At 39.4% G+C, this 19,097-nt stretch overlaps 1 protein-coding gene across 6 annotated transcripts in view; it reads left to right on the top strand.

Moving 5' to 3' along the window:
- BBS12 (Bardet-Biedl syndrome 12) overlaps window positions 1-19,097 on the top strand; it is a 67,972-nt gene that overhangs the window by 16,615 nt on the left and 32,260 nt on the right. For 2 of the 6 annotated variants that reach the window (XR_011537209.1, XR_011537208.1), the window contains exons 4-6: window positions 2,840-2,965; window positions 7,023-7,089; window positions 14,297-14,433. Coding sequence is in view for 2 of the 6 variants with exons in the window: in XM_070609144.1 (XP_070465245.1) it covers window positions 2,840-2,965; window positions 7,023-7,043 (147 nt within the window). In the remaining 4 variants the exon portion in view is untranslated. Of the gene's footprint in view, window positions 1-2,839; window positions 2,966-7,022; window positions 7,090-10,648; window positions 10,966-11,732; window positions 11,948-14,296; window positions 14,434-19,097 lie in introns of those variants that run through there. The other 4 variants (XR_011537210.1, XR_011537211.1, XM_070609144.1 and 1 more) reach the window with 3 other exon arrangements.

Raw genomic sequence — 19,097 nt, 5'->3', positions numbered from 1 at the left:
TAAAACAAGAAGAAAAGAGGATGTCTGGTTTATTTATAGGGCTAATTTAAATGTGGTCTTAGAAAATGTGATTTGATTATCCTCACGCTTTGGGTAAAAAATACCATTTTTGGTTTGGTGGTTGTCTTAAATGTGGTCACATGAAAACTTTGCACAGATAATCATCCCAGTTATATATACTGTCGATCAAAGTTAGAATAATAACAATGTTGAGTGTTGAACTGTTTTTAAAAATAAAAGTGTATTATTTTACTTTGGTAGATGATTGACACTTTTACTCTCCCTCTGTATGCTATTAACACTTAGTTTATGTTAAAATATTATGAAGATTACCAGTGCCACTAATATTAATGAAGATGCTCAGCTAAATTTATGTAATAGTTTTTTGTGAAGTTGGTATTTGCCTATATTAGTACAATTAAATGTTAGTAAAATCTTGTAATAAATACTTTCCTTTGAAACTAGAAATCTCACTCTAATATAGATTGTGTAAATTTGTTTTGTTTCCAGATATTAAAAAAACTTTGTACTATTATGTGGTTTATTGGCTATTTTTCTAATTCTTATAATCATAAAAAGTAACTTTAGGTTTTAATTTCTCAAGGAACTGTTTTGTCCTTGCAAACTGAGGGCAATCCCTTGAATAACTTGATTCATCTAAGCAAATGGACTTTCCAAGAAGCCCTGTCTACAAGCAGGTAAATGTTTCTCGAAGGACCAGAACAGTGTTGACATCTTTGTGAGACTGACCTGCCTCTGTAACGTTACGGACTACAAAGAGGTTTGCAGTCATCCTACATCTACATTATAGTCCATCTTCTGAAAGTTAAATAACTCCTGGACCAGGGTTAACTAGCCCTTCAAAAAACAATCTTTAAGAAATTCCAGAACTGGAATCCCCACATGGTCCAGAAGGTGGGCGGGTGTGCCTGCCCGCCCAAAGGCAGGACAGATGCAGGATCAGCAGAAGGGAAATGGGAAGCGGCAAGAGTGAAGGGGTTCCTGACAAGTCATTGTGAGCTACAGTCCCCAAAACTGCTAATAAGTTCTTCCAAAAGGAAAGCACTCTACTTGCATGGAAATATGGGTAAGCAGGTTTGAGAGCTAACTCATGGGCATCACATTCTGGGCGAGTGCAAAACAACAACAAACCAAAAACAACCCCACGTCTCTGTGTTCGTGTGGATGCAGAATTGACTAGTGGTGATCAAAGCTCTGAAGAATATCAGAAATACCCAGCACATGCTTCCTTCCAGGAGGCTGAGCCACACTCTGAGGGAACGAAAATGAGAGCAGGGCAGGAATATTTGGAATAAGAGAGAGGGAAGATTGACATTGTGAATGGTGAAACAATGTCATTTTGTATTAGGCTGGGTGGCCAGGAGACTCAGAAGAATGAGATCTCTGAAGGTAAACATAACCTTGAAGGCAATGTCAATAGATCTCTAGGAAACACAGAGCTGGTGGTAGGAAATTGTTCCAACCAGACTTTACAAGCAGAGAAGGGCTACACAGAAAAGTTTTATTTTCAGACCTTCGTTTATAGCAAGAGAGACGGTGAGCCATGAAGCTGAGAAACTGAGCCTGTCCTGTCCCTGTCTCCTCCACAGGAATCTCCTCCTGTGATGGGATCCACAAAAATCCATGTAATTTGAATGTGGGGAAAGAAGAAATGACTGGCCTGGTGGCACAGCGGTTAAGTGCGTACATTCTGCTTCAGCCACCTGGGGTTCACCGGTTTGGATCCCGGGTGCGGACATGGCACCGCTTGGCAGGCCATGCTGTGGCAGGCATCCCACATATAAAGTGGAGGAAGATGGGCATGGATGTTAGCTCAGGGCCAGTCTGCCTCAGCAAAAAGAGGAGGATTGGCAGCAGTTAGCTCAGGGCCAGTCTGCCTCAGCAAAAAGAGGAGGATTGGCAGCAGTTAGCTCAGGGCTAATCTTCCTCAAAAAACAAAAAAGAGAAGAAGAAATGCCGTTTAACCTCAAATGACCTTAGTACAAGACAAAGGATTAGAATGGATTAAATAATATTTGAATAATGAGAACTCACCAGGAAAAAAAGTAGCTACAAAGCAGATGAAAATTAATGTTTTAAATGAGTTAAAGTAATCATTTAAAGTCTTTGAAAAAGAACAACAAGTTAGAAATGAAGATCTCAGAAATTAGATAGCAAACAACAGGTTATGAACTGACAACTGACACAGCTCGGAAAAGAATTGGACTAAATTACAAGTAACACAGGAGCAAATAGACTCAACAGAAAGCACAGTAAAGGAAGTTTCATTGCCAGAAACCCAGTAGAGGAGTCTCCTGTTTCACAAACTCTTCTCAATTTCCAAAACGGAGCTCTGCATTGTACCATCTTTCTTCTACGATGCTGACTTCCATGGCCGAACTTTACAAAGGATGACTTTCCTACGTAAAGCACAGTCCGAGCTAACGTTAGAGTCACAGTCTGGAACTTTCAAAGCCATTAATTACTCATTTAAGTCCAGGGGCCGTTCTTGGCCCCCTAGTTCATGCCATCGTCTACTCAGTTTAGTGAGGGGAAAGCACTGGTGGATCAAAGGAGTCCAGGCTCTCTCAGGGTGGAAGGGCCTCGCAGTCACCAAATGGCAGGGTTTCCATGATCATAGCTTTGCAGGCACACAGACTTTTGCCAGGATAGTAGGAAGTAATCATCCTTAGGGGGATTAACTCAAACCAAACTCACAGAGAATTGTTGTGTAAAACAGGATGTTAATTTCATATTTACATCTGTAACATAACTGCTAGAAAAAACAATATTTGTGTGAACTGAGCCCATCATTTTTTTTTTCTTCCATGTACGAAAGTCTCTGAGAAGCTGGGAAGATTGCTTGTCGAGGCTGGAGTTGAAGCTGAGGGACTCTTCTGATACAGTGCTAGCCAGGCACCCTCTCTTCAGGAACAACGCTGGAGAGCCACCACTAGCCAGGAAGGTGAGCTTTTTGCTCACTTCTTCATTGTCATACTCTTTATTCAGATGTTGAGATAATTGGACACTGCTTTCTTTTTACTCCGTCATATTTCACACTTGCCCTCTGGAGGCAATACTCTGTGGTCCCTTTGAATGATAACTGCCGCTTTGATTTGAGAGACATCACCAGAATCACCCACTTCATGATGCTTGTTTACTGCCCAGAGCTTAACGTATTCTCCAGGTTCTGGGAGCAAAGGTTATAGTTTCCTATGGACAATCTAAAGGTTGTCCCTTCCATAATAAAAGACTGATGACAGGAAGGGATCTATCAGCTTCCAAGGTTCACTTGTAGTATAGTCAAATCGGCATTGGACTGAAAGCTAGGAGACCTTTGTGCAAATTCTGACTTCGTCCCCTGGGTGACCTTGGGCAAGTCACTTAGCCTCTCAATCTGTTTCTTTATCTGCAAAATGTATTCTTAAAGCGACTTCGAGTTTTAAATTAAATATTCATTACAGTAACCTAACTCAATAAATATTAACTGCATGCAAATATCTAGGGAAATAAGTCAGGCATTTGGAATCTTGTTATAAAATAACTTTATGAGATTTCTGTTCCTTTCCTGGCTTTACAATTTTGATGCTTCTCCTTTGTGCCCCTCCCTCCCTGGCCCTCTTTATAGTGATTAGAAATTCTGCCCCGTGAACAGAAAGGGTCAGTGTGCCTACTTTGGAGATGAGAGCAATAGCAAAGGCAAGTGCTAAGCAAGATATATTTCGGTTCTCAAGGTGGCTGGAGGACAAAAGAACCCAGGCAGTTGAAGAAAATAATGACAAATAATAGTAATAGTAGGTTTGGTGTAGTGCTTTACCCTTTTGAAGAGTTACTAGACTGCCGTGGGCCTCTTCTAGAAGTGGCAGAGCTCCTCTCTCCCACAGGGGTTTGCTGGCCTGAGAGTGCAGAGCTGAGCCCAAGCCAGGGAGGCTTACCAGTCATGCTGTCAAGTTCTTATTGTGATTGCCGCCTACTTTACTTTAGTATTTTGTTGACGTAGAGCAGTAGTTCTCAACCTTGGCATCATATAAGAATCGACTGGGGAGCTTTAAAGAACTCAGTGTCCTAACCACTTCCACATATATTTATTTATAATTCGTCTGAGGTCAGGGCGCCAGGCGCTGGTAGTTTTAAGAGCTCCCCAGGTGATTGGAATGTACAGCCAGGATTGAGAACCGTTGACTTTAATAAAGGGATGATTTTTCCCTTGCTCAGTGGTCCTTCCTCCTGAGCTGCACTTTAGGATCACCTGGGGAGCTTTTAGACAAGGTAAATCAGAGGATTTAACTGGAGTGGGGGCCTGGTCTCTGGATTTTCAAGGCTCTCCATACGATTATAATGTGCAGCCAGGATTGATGGTCAATGTTATAACTTAAATAGAACATAAAAAGATGAGCTTTTTAATACAAAGTAAATGCTGTCCATCCCAGGGGAAACTGAATTTTGCAACTTTGCAAAAATATGACAAAGCATGTGCTTAGCTCCAGCCTGGGGAGGATAATGTAGGAAAGGGGCACAGAGACAGGAAGAATAAGGAACAATAACAATCTTCATTCATTATTTTATATGAAACAACTTGAAGTCCTAAAATGCCAGCTATAATTACCTTTAACTCAGCAATCGTCTAAAGAAGGATTGCTTCTTGCGAAGTGTCGATCATAGACCGCAGCTACCATGGAAGAGCACTTCTTCGTGCCAGGCACATTGAGGAGCACTGACAGGCGTGGGCTCGCTTAGGGCTCACAGCGGTTCTGTGAGGCAGGCTCTATTATTATTCTCATTTTACAGATAAACTGGGCACAGAGGCTAAGTGTCTCACCCAAGAACACAGCCATTTAGAGGTACAATCTGGCAGTGGGACTCAAGAGACCCTAATGGCAGCCACTGGTCTCTGAAGAGGGGCGGATGCACAGACAAGAATGTCCATTGGGGTGCAAGAGGAATATATTAGAATTTCTACTTCTGTTTATTTTAATTTTTTTCTTTATATTATGTAATTTACATATCCTTAGTTTGGTAGGACATATATATATTTAATTTATAAATAAATAAATATTCACATATTGAGTCATATGATCAAAAAGTTTGAAGACCACTTCCCTAGCAGCTAATGAGTACGCAGCACAAATACAAAAATTCTGCATGAGGCAGACTCTGAGTCTGAGAGAGCAGAAAGGAATCTAGGAGCAAATATTCACTGAAGGGTGAAAAGGAAATGAATTTGGTTAGCTCTATCTTCTTCTACAGGTAAACACATTGAGACTTAAAAAAATGTAATATATTTTAGGGACATGCGCTCAAACATTCTGAAATACTTTTCAGTGAGCCATTCTAAAACATCTAGTTTATTTTAAATGAGTTTTCACCTGCGCCCACTTAGCAATATGTTTTTATGGAGCTTTTTAGACAGCTTAGGTCTTCATTTAGACTACAGAATTTATCAACTGTTTTAGACTGACTCCTGGGATAACCAAATCCGTGTTGTATAAGCAGCAGGCGTGCCAATTTGCCAGTCCTCCTCTGGCCTCACATCCAGGCTCCTAGATCGTGTTGTACAACCTCTTCTTTTGCATCTGACTTTATCCTTGACCAATTTTATTACGTGTTCTGGCACTTCCATTCTTCCTTAGTACTCTTGTTTATCCTTCATAGCCAGGCTCCATTTTCTTTTATCTTTTTACGTTTGATTATGGATTGCCTTTTCTTCTTCTATTCATACTTCCATCTTGGGATTTTTTAACATATTCTTCTTTTAACTCCTTCCGTTATTCTTCAAGAACATTTTTAGAGGAAACTCTTGGTCTCTTTTTTCTACCACACAGCAAGGTAACCTTATTAATATTTGGGACATAGTTTTCCAAAGCCCCTTCTGTGTGTGTGGATGTAGATATGTTTTTTGCAACCCATAAGTGGGATCATACTAAATGCACTGCCATATAACCTACTTCTGTCAAGTAATTACTAATAAATTTCCCTAATATCATTGAATAGAATTCAGTAAAATAATTTCAATGGCACCATATTATGCCGGCACAATAACCTACTATAATTAACCCATGGCCTATCAGACATGTAGTTCATTTCCAGCTTGGATGCTATTATAAACAAGGCTATAAAAAATGTATTTGTAGCTGAATTTCCTATTATTCATGATTATATCCTTTGGATAAATTCTTAGAGACAGATATCAGGTCAATATGTAAGCGGACATTTTAGCTTTCTTACATATTTTTGCCAAATTGTTTTTCCATAAGGCTCTGCAAATGAAAGTGTAATTTTGACAGCCGTTGTTGACACTGGATATTACTATTAAAATTTTGTTTGACTAATTTGAGTGAAAATACAGTCTCATCTTAAACTTTCTGTGATTATTAGTGAGGAAGAAAGTACAGTGATTTTCTTTATATTTTTTAATGTTTGTAAAATATCTATATTTTCTTTTGATTTTCTTCCTTTGGTGTTAGGTTTAAAAAGGTCTTCCCAACCCCAAGATTGTGTTACAATCCCCTATACAGACTTCTAGTAATTTTATGGTCTTATTCATCTTTCACATCTAAATATATAATCCAACTGGAGTTTATTTTAGTAGACTATAGAAGACTCTAAAAGAACTTTTTCCAAATGGTTATCCAGGTGTCCCAACATCATTACAGAGTTTTCGTTGCCCACACAGATATTTCTAGCAGTGCGGAGGAAATACCCACAGAAAAAGTGATATCATGTTCTCAGTTGCTAAGAAACATTTTCATGCCTTTCTAATTATGGATTCACACTGCTCAGTGTTCTGTCATTCTTTTCTGCTACCGTAGCACCATATACTACCAAAAGAAGAAGAGAGTAGAAACTTGTTGCACTAACAGTGATGAAAGTGAAGGCAGCATCCCCTTTGTAAAAGTCCTCCTGTGCTGGATTGAGAGCTCCTCTCCCAAAGAACTGTTTTAGAACACACTTTTGCCTCCTAAGGGTCATCAGAGCTTTACTCTGAAAAACCTGAAAAATTTCTTCTTTCTTTTGACCTGTAGGTGGCAAACTTCCACTCTTGAGCTCCTAAAATTTGGACCTGCTGATTTAAAGTCCGCAAAATGAAAGGTGAGTTGATTTTAGTGTGGGTTAGCATAAATATAAAGGTAAGGAGATTTAAAGTAAAAGGACGGTAAAAGTAAAGGCCAGTTCCTTTTTTATTATTGTCTGTTTCCAGACGGTCAGCAGAGACCTCGGCCAGAGGCCCAGCTCTGCTGTTCGCTGTGACTCGGGAAGGGGAGTCAAGTTCTCTTGGCCTCTGTCACCTCCCCTTTCAGTCACAAAAGTTGGGCGAGGTCATCCCTGTTGCAGTTTCCAGCTCTAAATTTTATGAGTCTTGTTACCAATTTAAATCCCTGACAGATTTTGAGTGATAGTGAAACTCATTTGAAAAGGGGCAAAAATGTCAAAAATTGCTTCTTAAAAGATTGTAATGACAGGGCCAGACTTTAAAATTGATTACAAAACTTTAGTACATGATATTTATAACATTGGGGTTTCAAAAATTGGCCAATTACAGATTTAAACCATTAAAATGACCTATTTTATTGCAAACCAGTAGTAATACAATAGAGACTGAAACAAATTTTTTCAATGTTAGGAGAAAGAATTAGGTCTATTGTCACCACAGCCATATCAGTAAGTTACAATAGTTTCAAAAGTAGAATATAAAATGTAAATCTGCAAGAAACCAGAATATAAAATATAAAACCCAAAGAAACCAGAATAACAATATGTATGCCTTTTGTGGGTAGGAGATGAATTAGTGAATATTAAAAAAGAGAAGAAGCTATTGAACACAAGATTCAATTTTTCATTCTAAAAGAATAAAAACATTTTCAAATGACAGGAAGAACTAAATGTGACACATTATGAAAAGCTTACTATTTTAAATGTATAAATATGTGTAATACAGGCCACAATTGGAGTCTCCCTAAACTCAGGTTAAATCTGGCCCAAATCTTAAATCCGGTAACTCAGATATTAAAAGGCTTTCTGAGAATTTTATTGTGGATCCCAAACACACACAGCACAGACACACACACACATCCTTTTGCTTCTCTCTGCCCTCTGTGTTTTTGTTATTTTTTTAAGGATTGGCACCTGAGCTAACAACTGTTGCCAATCTTCTTTTTTTCTTCTGCTCTTTCTCCCCAAATCCCCCTAGTAGATAGTTGCATATTTTTCAGCTGTGGGTCCTTCTAGTTGTGGCATGTGAGACACTGCCTCAGCATGGCCTGATGTGCGGCGCTATGTCCACGCCCAGGATCCGAACCGGCGAAACCCTGGGCCGCCCAAGCAGAGCTGGTGAACCTAATCACTCCACCACGGGCCGGCCCCTGCCTTCTGTATTTTATTGGCAATCTATTTTTCCTTTCCTCTCACCATCCTTTACTTCTCCATTCTTAATGTCTACAACTAATCTACCCATTCGTATTAAGCACTTCATGGGTTTTTAAAAGCACTTTATAAAAGGTCCGAGTAAGTTGCAGAGAGGCAGATGCCAAAACGTGGAGTGCTGACCTTTCACTATTTCCTCATTACATCCTTTCTTGCTTCTCCCCTCCCATCCCCTCTCCTCCTTAATCAGTACCATCATCCCTAGCCTCAAGAAGAGCTCTTCTTACATTCACCCTCCACTACACACTCCCATTTTCCAAAAAGGACAGCTCTCCTGAAGAGGCATATTAGTATACAAAATTTTCCCCATCTAATTTCATCTATAAGGTTGGCATTTTAATTCTACTTTAAAAAGGAGAAGCACTTTACACAAAAAGACATGGAAAGTGCACAATTTTGCTCCTATAGTGCAGTACACAGCAAAGCAGCTTTAAAGCAGCATTACGTACTAGTTAGAATGGAAAATATTTGAAAGATAAAACTCAGTGTTGGTGAGTGTTTAGGAAAGTGTGCATTTATGTACATTGCTGGAGGACACGCAAATTGGTTCAACTTTAAATTGTTCTTGTACAAATAGTTAGTATAGTAGTAGTATAAAAAATGGAAACAAACCAGATATTCCACAATGGGGAGTATTTAGACAAATATGTATTAATGTGATGCAATGAGTACTGCACTGCTTCTAAAGATGCCAAGTGTGCATTTTACTTCAATACATAGACAAGTTTATAAATAGCAATAAATTAAAAAACAGAACTCAAGGGGCTGGCCCCGTGGCCGAGTGGTTAAGTTCGTGCGCTCTGCTGCAGGTGACCCAGTGTTTCCTTGGTTCGGGTCCTGGGCGCCGACATGGCGCTGCTCGTCGGGCCACGCTGGGGCGGCGTCTCACGTGCCACTGCTAGAGGGACCCACAGCGAAGAATATACAACTATGTACTGGGGGGCTTTGGGGAGAAAAAGGAAAAATAAAAAGTTTAAAAAAAAAAACAGAACTCAAGATGATATTAACTTTATGGCTATGTAAGAACAATAACAAAGATTGGAACCCCGAAGAATGTAAATAAATTCAATTCTTATTAATTTGTAAAGTTAAGTTCCAATTTTTAGAAATGACAATAATTCTAACTACTAGTCATAATTATTCTATCTTGTTTTATATCTCTGTATACACTAAACCAATTGTTCAAGTCTATTGGAGTTCATTCTAATAGTTTGAACCATCTCCAAAAGATTTTATTTTCCTTTTAGAATTACTTTAAGTCAAATTTTTCTGATGCATTAATTGAATCTAGGAACAAATTAGGTGTTTTAAAAGATTTATTGGTGTATGACATTCCAAAAAATACTTGACCAGCATGACTCAAAACTGTAAAGGTTATAAAAAAAACAAGGAGAGTCTGAGAAACAGTCACAGCCAAGAAGAACGTAAGGAGACATGACAACTAAAAGTAATGTAGTGTCCCAATGGGATCCTGGAACAGCAAAAGGACATTAGATAAAAATGAAGGAAATCAGAATAAAGTATCAACTCTAGTTAATAATTATGTATCGATACTGACTCATAAATTATAATGTACCATACTAATATAAGATGTTAATAATAAGGGAAACTAGATATGGACTAATATAAGATGTTAATAATAAGGGAAACTAGATATGGAGTATATGGGAATTCTTTGGGCTATTTTCACAATTTTTCGGTTTGTCTAAACTATCCTAAAATTAAAATTTAATTTTAAAAATATGTTAATATGTTCAGACAACTATAACACCATCTAATGTATTGACCTATTGTCCTAAATAACAGGACCTAGTTTACTGTTAGTGTCCAGCTGATAAGGTGAAAAATTACCTTATCTAAATCTAGGTGAAAGATTATGTATCTATAATCATGCCATGGATCAAGAAAACAACTTCAATCACAGAAGATACCCATCAGTAGAGCAAATGACATGTTATTAAGAGCTGAGGATGCAGAAAGTACCACATAAAGCACTATCCTCGCCCAGGTGTACATAAACTATCTCCAAGATGATCACACCATGGGAATACATTCCAAGGGCCCGATGCCACCTCTATTCTAACAGTGTTCTTACCTATCAAGATGTAAAGTTGTTACTATTATACTACAATAGCCAATGAAGTCTATTTCAGACTCTTTTGAGGTTTCTTTTCCTTTTCTGAATTTTTTTTTCTTTTTCCATTTTGTTTGCCTTTTTTCTTGGCAGTTGCATTTAAAAATTTTTCCAGTGTATTTATCTGGCGATGTGAAGAAGAGTCTTTGCACATTGTCCACTACGAACGAAAAACAAATTGGGAGGTTTGCAGTCTGTTGAGAACATTGAGCACTGGTTCGATGTCTAAAAAAAGTAGAGCTGTTTCCTGTGTTAACCTCAGAAGAGGAGGTGGAAAAGGCCACTTCCCAATAGTTTTCCACGCTGGACTATGGACAATTCAAAGAAATGAGGCAGATGTGATACATTTTTCCCCTCGTCACTCAAATTAAATCACTCATTAAAATAGTTTCTTTTTAATGTATTCAAAATGTTTTAAACTAGCATTTGTGTTTTCTTGCTTAAAAGTGATAGAAACTTCTGTTGATGAAGTCATTTATTTTCTTAGAAATAATTACTGGTTTCCTAATGTATTTCCGAAACTGCCTTGTTAGTAGCATGTGGGCCACTTGTCAAAATGCAGATTCCCGACACACGTCTCAAGATTCTAACTCAGTGTGCCTGAGGGCCCGAGGGAATCTGTCTTTTTTTTTTTTTTTTGAGGAAGATTAGCCCTGAGCTAACATCTGCTGCCAATCCTCCTCTTTTTGCTGAGGAAGACTGGCCCTGAGCTAACATCCGTGCCCATCTTCCTCTACTTTATACATGGGATGGCTGCCACAGCATGGTGTGCCAAGGGGTGCCATGTCTGCACCCAAGATCCAAACGGGTGAACCCTGGGCCTCTGAAGCGGAACATGCAAACTTAACCGCTGCACCACTGGGCTGGCCCGGAATCTGTTTTTTCAATTAGAGCCTTCGTCTGGTCAGACTACGTCTTCTTCTGATAGGTTAAGTTGCTTGTAGTCGTTCTTAACTCTGACTACACGACAGAATCATCTGAAGAACTTTTAAATCTACTAATGCCCCACCCTACCCCTTCCCCCAATTCCAGACTATTGTGTGTTTATCTGGGATGGAGCCTACACATCAGTCTTTTTAACTCTGCCTGGTTTTGCTAATGTGCAACCAGGATCGAAACCACTAGTCTTGTGTATGGAACCAAAATTAATTGGAAAAACCTGTACTTTACTTTTTAGGCTCTATTCAGAAATGTGTCCATACACTGAACATAGCATGTGGATCTCACTAGCGTAACGCTCAGCAAAAGAAGCCAGAGTCAAAAGAGAACATACTAACGGGGACTGAACTCTAACAGGTTTGGGGCGAGGCGGGGCTGATGGAAGGAAATGTTCTGGAATTGGAGAGAATGATTGCACAACATAGAAAATACAGTAAAAACCACTGAATCGTACACCTTAAAGCAGTGACTTTTATATTGTAAGAAGTATATTTCAATTTAAAAATGCTACCCAAAAAGAGAGAACATATGGTTTAACCATTTTTGTAAATTTCAAAAACAGGCACACCTGACCAGAGTGTTAGAAGGCTGGTTGTGGTTGTCTTTGGGGAGGTGGCAGGGTAGTGACTGGCAGGAGAGCAAGGACGGCCCTGGACGGCTGGCAGGGTGCTTATTTCACGCCCTGGGTGATGGTTACCGGGTGAATTCACTTTGTGATCATTTATTTTTGAGCTGTCTATTTATGATTTGTGCTTTGGGAAAACTGAGTTGTCCAGAGAAGGTTAAAAGATATTCAGCCTCCTCCACTTGAGACTGCACGAAAGATTGGCCAAGAGTCTATTTTGACCTACAGTAAAAGCGAGTCTGATGAGACGAAAAGATAATGTTTGACAGCAGAGGTCATTTAATATTGGAATTGCTTACCAAGGACAGCTATAAAATCTGTCCTCAGAACTCTCTGAAAAATATCTTTGCTGTAAAATCAGTTCTATTTTGGGATGGTATCTTGTAGTAATTGGCCAGATAATATTTTGAGGCTTAATCCAGTTCTCTGAGTCTACCTTTAGTTTATATTGACGTTTTATTCCTGGAAATAAAAAGTAGGCAAAAAAAAGAAAAACTAAGAGAACTTTGAATTCCCATAACAGGATACTTGCCAAAGAGAGTTAGCTAATTCATATATTTTTTGTTGTAGCAAACCTTATTGTAATCTGTTTCATCAGTCATCAAACTGAATTTCCCTAAGCTCAATTTATTTTTCTTTCTTTTATATTGTTGTCAATAATGTTTTCTTAATTGCTGTTAATATGCTGGCAATCCTAGACTCTCCTTCCTTTCTTTCTTTGCTTATTGCTTTTCCAGGCTCCATGAATTTAGTTGTTTCCTACTTTCTTTCTTCATACGCTGCAGGATTTTATCACTATATTACCTCTTTCTGTATTTCTTTAGCTCTACTCACATTTCTAAGACCTTTGGTTTCCAGAAATGTCTACAGTATTGTGAGGTCCTGGAAAAGGTCCACTTCCTTTTGCAATACTGTTTGTGGGCTACAACAGTGTGGTTCAACACTGACTCCTCCGGCTCCAGGGTTACGTCTGTGGGACCGAGTCAATTCAGCGTTGCCACTGATTTCATAAACTCTGTTTTGCATGCAATCTATTCCCTTTGAAATCTTCTCATGAGTTTCTAGAACTCTCTTATTCCCTTAGCCACCTGTAGACTATGGCTTTATTTTCTTACATCTAAGCTTTTATTTATTTTTACAAAGAAAACATCATTTTAAATTTGCTTCGTTCTTAATTATTTTAATTTCTCTGAGGACATCACCATATTATAAGCACTCATAATGTTAGCCAGATTCAGAGATAATGAGTAGTTTTTTTTTCTGGTTCTTAATTTTTCCAGTCGTTTCTTCATTGATTGACAAATCTTAGGTTAACTCTTTCATTAATGGTGCTATTTATTTTCACTTAAGGAAAATACTATCACAGAAATAAGAGTACATCCTGTTTCTTAGCTACTAAGCATATATATATTCCCTCTTATTGAGGATCAAGTCCCTGTGGTAGCCGTAGATAATTTTCTAGCCGGAAGGAATTTTATAGGTAATCTCCTCCAGTTGCCTCATTATACAGATGAGGAAATGGAGGCCCAGAGAAATCTATTAGTTAATTACTGATAATGCCGCTTTTCTTCCACAGTTCTTTATTGTTTCTTTGTGCTTAACGTGTATCTTTTTGTCTAAGCAATATTTTTAACATGGGGGCACACTGAACCATTTTGGCTTTTTTCCTCTTGTTTAATTATTTTTTTCTCTTTTTTTTTTTTAAAGATTTTATTTTTTCCTTTTTCTCCCCAAAGCCCCCCGGTACATAGTTGTGTATTCTTCGTTGTGGGTTCCTCTAGTTGTGGCATGTGGGACGCTACCTCAGCGTGGTCTGACGAGCAGTGCCATGTCCGCGCCCAGGATTCGAACCGACGAAACACTGGGCCGCCTGCAGCAGAGCGCGCTAACTTAACCACTCGGCCACGGGGCCAGCCCCTCTTGTTTAATTTTTTTAAAGATTTTTTGGTAAATCATTTAGCTCCGTTGTAGTACCAGATGTTCCAGCTGACTGTTTCAGCCACTTAATACATTATTATATTAGCACAACTTTAAGAACTTCTTCAGAGCAAAGCACTTTTCTTTGTCATTGTTGGCTTTTAATGTATTACTTTTTTCCTCCACCCTTACTGAATTTTCCACATCTAGTTACTCCAAGATCCATCCCTTCACATTTTCATCCTCTATTCCTTTTTTAGGTACACATTGGATAATAATTACAGCTGACAGTGATTGAGCTTCATGTTTATTCCCGTTTCACTGACGGGATAACTGAGGCAGAGAGGATCTTCATGGCAGAGTGGGATGAGACCTAGCCTTCCTCATTCCAGTTACAGTATTGAACTTTTTATATATTCCTTTAATATATTCTTTATTGTATATTTCATAGTGTTCATTATATGCTTGTATGTACTACTTGTGTATAATTTATAAATTTATAAAGGTAAAGAATTAACCTCAACTAAACAGAGGCCTGGCCTTTGCCCTCAGCTCCAGGGAGATGATTTCTGAGCCCCTGGAATGTCCTGCCTTATAAGACTGTCCTTGTTTTTCTGGGGACCTTGGGATACACTGGATAGTTTAACAATGTGATTTATGCTGGGGGCTTTGGGCCAAGTAGTATCAGCTAGACCCTCAGAGAGGCTGGACACTAAAGGTTGTGACCAAGCTCCAGTAAAAACTCTGGACACCAAGCCTTCCCTAGCTGGCACTACTCCATGTGCAATGTCACGTTGTTGCCAGAAGTTTCTGCCATTCGTAACTCCACAGGGAGAGGACACTTGGAAGCTTCATCCATGGAACTCTCCTGGACTCTGCCCTGTACGCCTTTCCCTTGGCTGATTTTAATCTATATCTTTCACTGTCGTGAACCATAACTGAGTATAACAGCTTTCAGTGAGTTCTGTGAGTCCTTCTAGGGAATTGCCAAACCTGGGAGTGATCTTGGGGACCACCTGAACTTGTAGCTGTTGTCAGAAGCAAGTGTGGTCCTGGAGATTCCCAAACGCGTGATCAGAAAAGTTTCAAGGTGCTGGCCCTGTGGCCCTGTGGTTAAATTCACACACTCAGCTTTGGCAGCCCAGGGTTTCACCAGTTCAGATCCTGAGGGTGGACCTAGCACCGCTCATCAAGCTGTGCTGAGGCAGCGTCCCACATAGCACAACTAGAGGGACCTGCAACTAGAAGATATACAACTACGTACTGGGGGGCTTTGAGGAGAAGAAGAAGAAGGAAAAAAAACAAAAGATTGGCAACAGATGTTAGCTCAGGGCCAATCTTTAGGGAAAAAAAATAAAGAAAGGAAAGTTTAAAGCCCATTAGTCTACGTCACATTGGCAAATGATTGTCTATTTTCTTTTTCAAGGTCTATGGAAATGTAAACTTCTTCAATGATCTATTTTATGATGATGGTATAAATGTAAAGTCACAGCAATAATCAATAAAGGTCAATTTCACCTGCTCTAGGGCCAGCCCTGGTGGCCTAGTGGTTAAGTTTGGCATGCTCCAGTTTGGTGGCCTGGGTTTGGTTCCCAGACATGGATCTACACCATTAATCTGTCAGTGGCCATGTTTTGGCAGTGACTCTCATACAAAAAGAGGAAGATTGGCAGCAGATGTTAGCTCTGGGTGAATCTTCCTCAGAAAAAAAAAACAAAAAAAAAACATTTCACCTGCTCTAAAAATGTGAGTCCTTTTCCTTTTTATTCTTTTAATCTCCTTGGTTATTGTTATTTTGTTCTTATCTTCCTGGTTCTATTGACTGCATTAAAAATTACTCATAGCTCCAGCCCCCTTAAAACTTTCTTGGGGCTGGCCCAGTGGCATAGTGGTTAAGTTCACATGCTCCGCTTCAGTGGCCCAGGGTTCACAGGTTTGGATCCAGGGCATGGACCTACACAACACTCATCAAGCCATGCTGAGGCGGCACCTCACATACAAAGTAGAGGAAGATTGGCAGAGATGTTAGCTCAGAGCCAATCTTCCTCACCAAAAAAAAAAAAACTTTCTCCTAGGTGATCCCTTAGAGTCAAAGGCCCGTGAGGGCTGAGACCAATGTTTATTTATAATTTTAGTTCCAATACTTAACACAATGCCTGAGTTCCCTTTGTCAGGAGAAAAACAAAATCCTGTCTCTAATGGAGAAATAGTATTAGAGAAAAAGGTTTAATTTTAGTCCCTGGTTTTCAATTTGCTTTGGCAACAATAAGCAAGTCACTACCTTCTCTGAACTGCTATTTCATCATCTGTAAAACAAAGAATGTAGACTCAGTGTTTTTAACTCTCTATCCATCTATCTGTATGTTTATTTACTCATAGCCATGGCACTCTTTGCAAATGAAATCTCACAGAGAAGCCCAGTTGAAGCCTAAACAAGTTGAAGAAGCCGTGGGAGGGGGCCTGGGGCCTCCCGTGCTCTCAGTCCTCCCTTGTCCCCCATTCCGTGGCCCCACAGGCCTGCAGGACGCTAGGCTCTTTAGGGCAGCACCGGAAACTCACTGACTAGACAGTTTCCGGAGCCCTGTCAGACTCTAAGATGGTGTATTCTAGAAGCAGTATCAAAATATTTTTTTACAGTGTTACCACTCCAAATGTTATTTAACAACAAAGGAAATTTTGTTGGATTCAGAGTTTTGCTTTGTATTTTCAACACGGTGTTTACGTTGTAAAACATTCAAATTGAACTCCTGAAGAGATGGAACAAAGGACAAAGTAAACTGGAAGCCAAATCCGTCATTTTCCTTCTTTTTTTTTTTTCCAACTTAAGTCCAGTAACGCTAAACAGATGGTGAGAAGTTAACAAGCCCAGAAATCTTAAATGACATGGGTGCTTCATCTTGTCACGAGGCTGCCATTCTTGAGTCTGCTGGGAGAGAGGGAAATCATTAAACGAGAGACGTTTGTGCAAAGCTGAGCACTGAACTTTCCAAAAGCTTTGGAACGGTCTTCCAGTCTGTGTGTCTCAAAGGTCGTTGGTAAAACCTGAACTTGGATTGAGAATGAACATTTCGTGTTGTACCTAACAATAAGCATTTATATAGCGTTTAACTTCATTGAAATCTTACGACTTTATGAGCTGAGTATTAATGTATTATTATTATTGTCATTATTAATTCATGCTAGTAAGTTTAATATATTTTTTTCGTGATTATTAATATGTTTGAACTCATATTCACCGTCTTATTCTGTTTGTTTACCATGCATTTTCTTTACTTCTTGTTTACTTCTTTACTGTCTGTTATTGACCTACTAGACAAGAGGAAGGTTAACATACTATTTCTGTTCTTTGAGTGGTTACTCTTAAATTTTAATATGCAAATTTAATAAAGTTTAATCAATATATAATCCAAACAAACGACCCTTAATATGCAGTTGGCTTTCTTCCATGCCTATCCCTGGAGTTGGAGTTTTCTGGGCCCTATTTTATGGCTGAAAGGCCATTTCTGGGCCTTTCGAGCCCCTCGGTTCATAAGGGACCTCTGTTCTAGCACCTAGCATGCATGAGGCCCTACATACGCTGACTTCCTTCCTCCTGTGATTACGGATCTCCAGCTCTTTGGTTATATATCTGGTTCTAATGCCCCTGTGAGAGTTTTTAGCTCTAGTTCCCCTCCACATCGTGGCTTCTTGTTCCCTCTTTATTTCATTATGTAGAGATCTTCCTTTCTTGTGTTCAAGCCTGTTTAAAAATTTTGTCGAATGAGTAGATCTCCAGTGTTGGTCCAACCTACCATATTAACTGGAAGTCTCGGGGACACTTTATTAACTTCTTTACAGATGTGGAAAGACGTGTGGAGAAGATACAACTAGCCCCTCCCGGTATTGGAAAAGAATAAGCAGACTTTACTTCAGATCTTATAGCTCCAAATCCATTTTTTCCGTAATGTTGGGCTTCTTTCTTTTCCCGTGCCTCGTTACTTATGCCTTGAAGTCGTCCCTAGAGTCCTGTTGACTCATAGCACACCAGTCACATGTTATCTTTTCAAGGAAAGTCCTGTGTGTTCATATGGTCCCCGAAGCTTTAGCCCCATTTTTGCCAGTACAATTTTTTAGAGCCATGTTAAACATTTTTTTCCAAGCCCAGCATCAGGAAAACACTAGAGCCCTAAGGTCTTAGAAGAATCATGAACTCTAAGGTTTACTTGAATCTCCTGGCTTTTACCTCTTATGGCCTGATACAAAGCCGTGTGGACCTTGGCTCTTTTATTCATAAATGACCCATAAATTCATTTATTCTTTTACCCTCACATAAGAACCAGCCTCTGGGCTCCCGTGGACCATACATGAGACAATTTGCATCCATAGCCATCAATGTAATAGGCTTTTGAAAAATTACACCTCTATGCCATTTTTAAAAGCATATTCTTTCTCTGAAGAATTTTTCTCATCTTCACTATATCAAATATTTCCACTATCTCAGCTCACATTATTCCAATCTGTATCTTAATGTTCACTATTCATCCAGTAAACATTTTTTGACTGTTATTCTGTGCTAAGCCCTAGAATCACAAAGATAGGGAGGGAGCAAGTACACAGTGAAATCTCTGCTGGCATAGTCATATGCACATTATGCTATGGAATAAGTAAACAAGAAACATCAACGCCCCTGGAGGTGGAAAGGAGAGAGACAGAAAAAGCCTACAGCATGTACAAGGACATGGAAGTTAGGGTACCCTTGGGAAACTGCCAGTCTGTCTGGGGCTGGGGATCTATGATAGGAAGGAAGACTGGCAAGGAGGAGCCTAGAGAGGCTGGCAAGGGCTGGGCTGTTTGCCCCGGGGTACAGGTGTTTGTGTTTCATTCTGGAAGCACTAGGCAGCTGGAGTGATTTTAAGCAGAGAAGTTGATTAAAGCGGGGAAAGCTGGAGCCGGGGGGACATACGGGGTGATCATAGTGCCTGGTTCATAGTTAGCACTCAGCGAATGTCAGTTGAATTGTTATTTTTTTTTTTAAGATTTTTTTTTTTTCTCCTTTCTCCCCAAAGCCCCCTGGTACACAGC

This window comes from Equus przewalskii, chromosome 2 (genome assembly GCF_037783145.1).
Source record: "Equus przewalskii isolate Varuska chromosome 2, EquPr2, whole genome shotgun sequence".
In the NCBI taxonomy this organism is placed as follows: Eukaryota; Metazoa; Chordata; class Mammalia; order Perissodactyla; family Equidae; genus Equus; species Equus przewalskii.
Note: the sequence above shows the minus strand (reverse complement) of the source record. Positions and strands in the feature narration are given on the sequence as shown.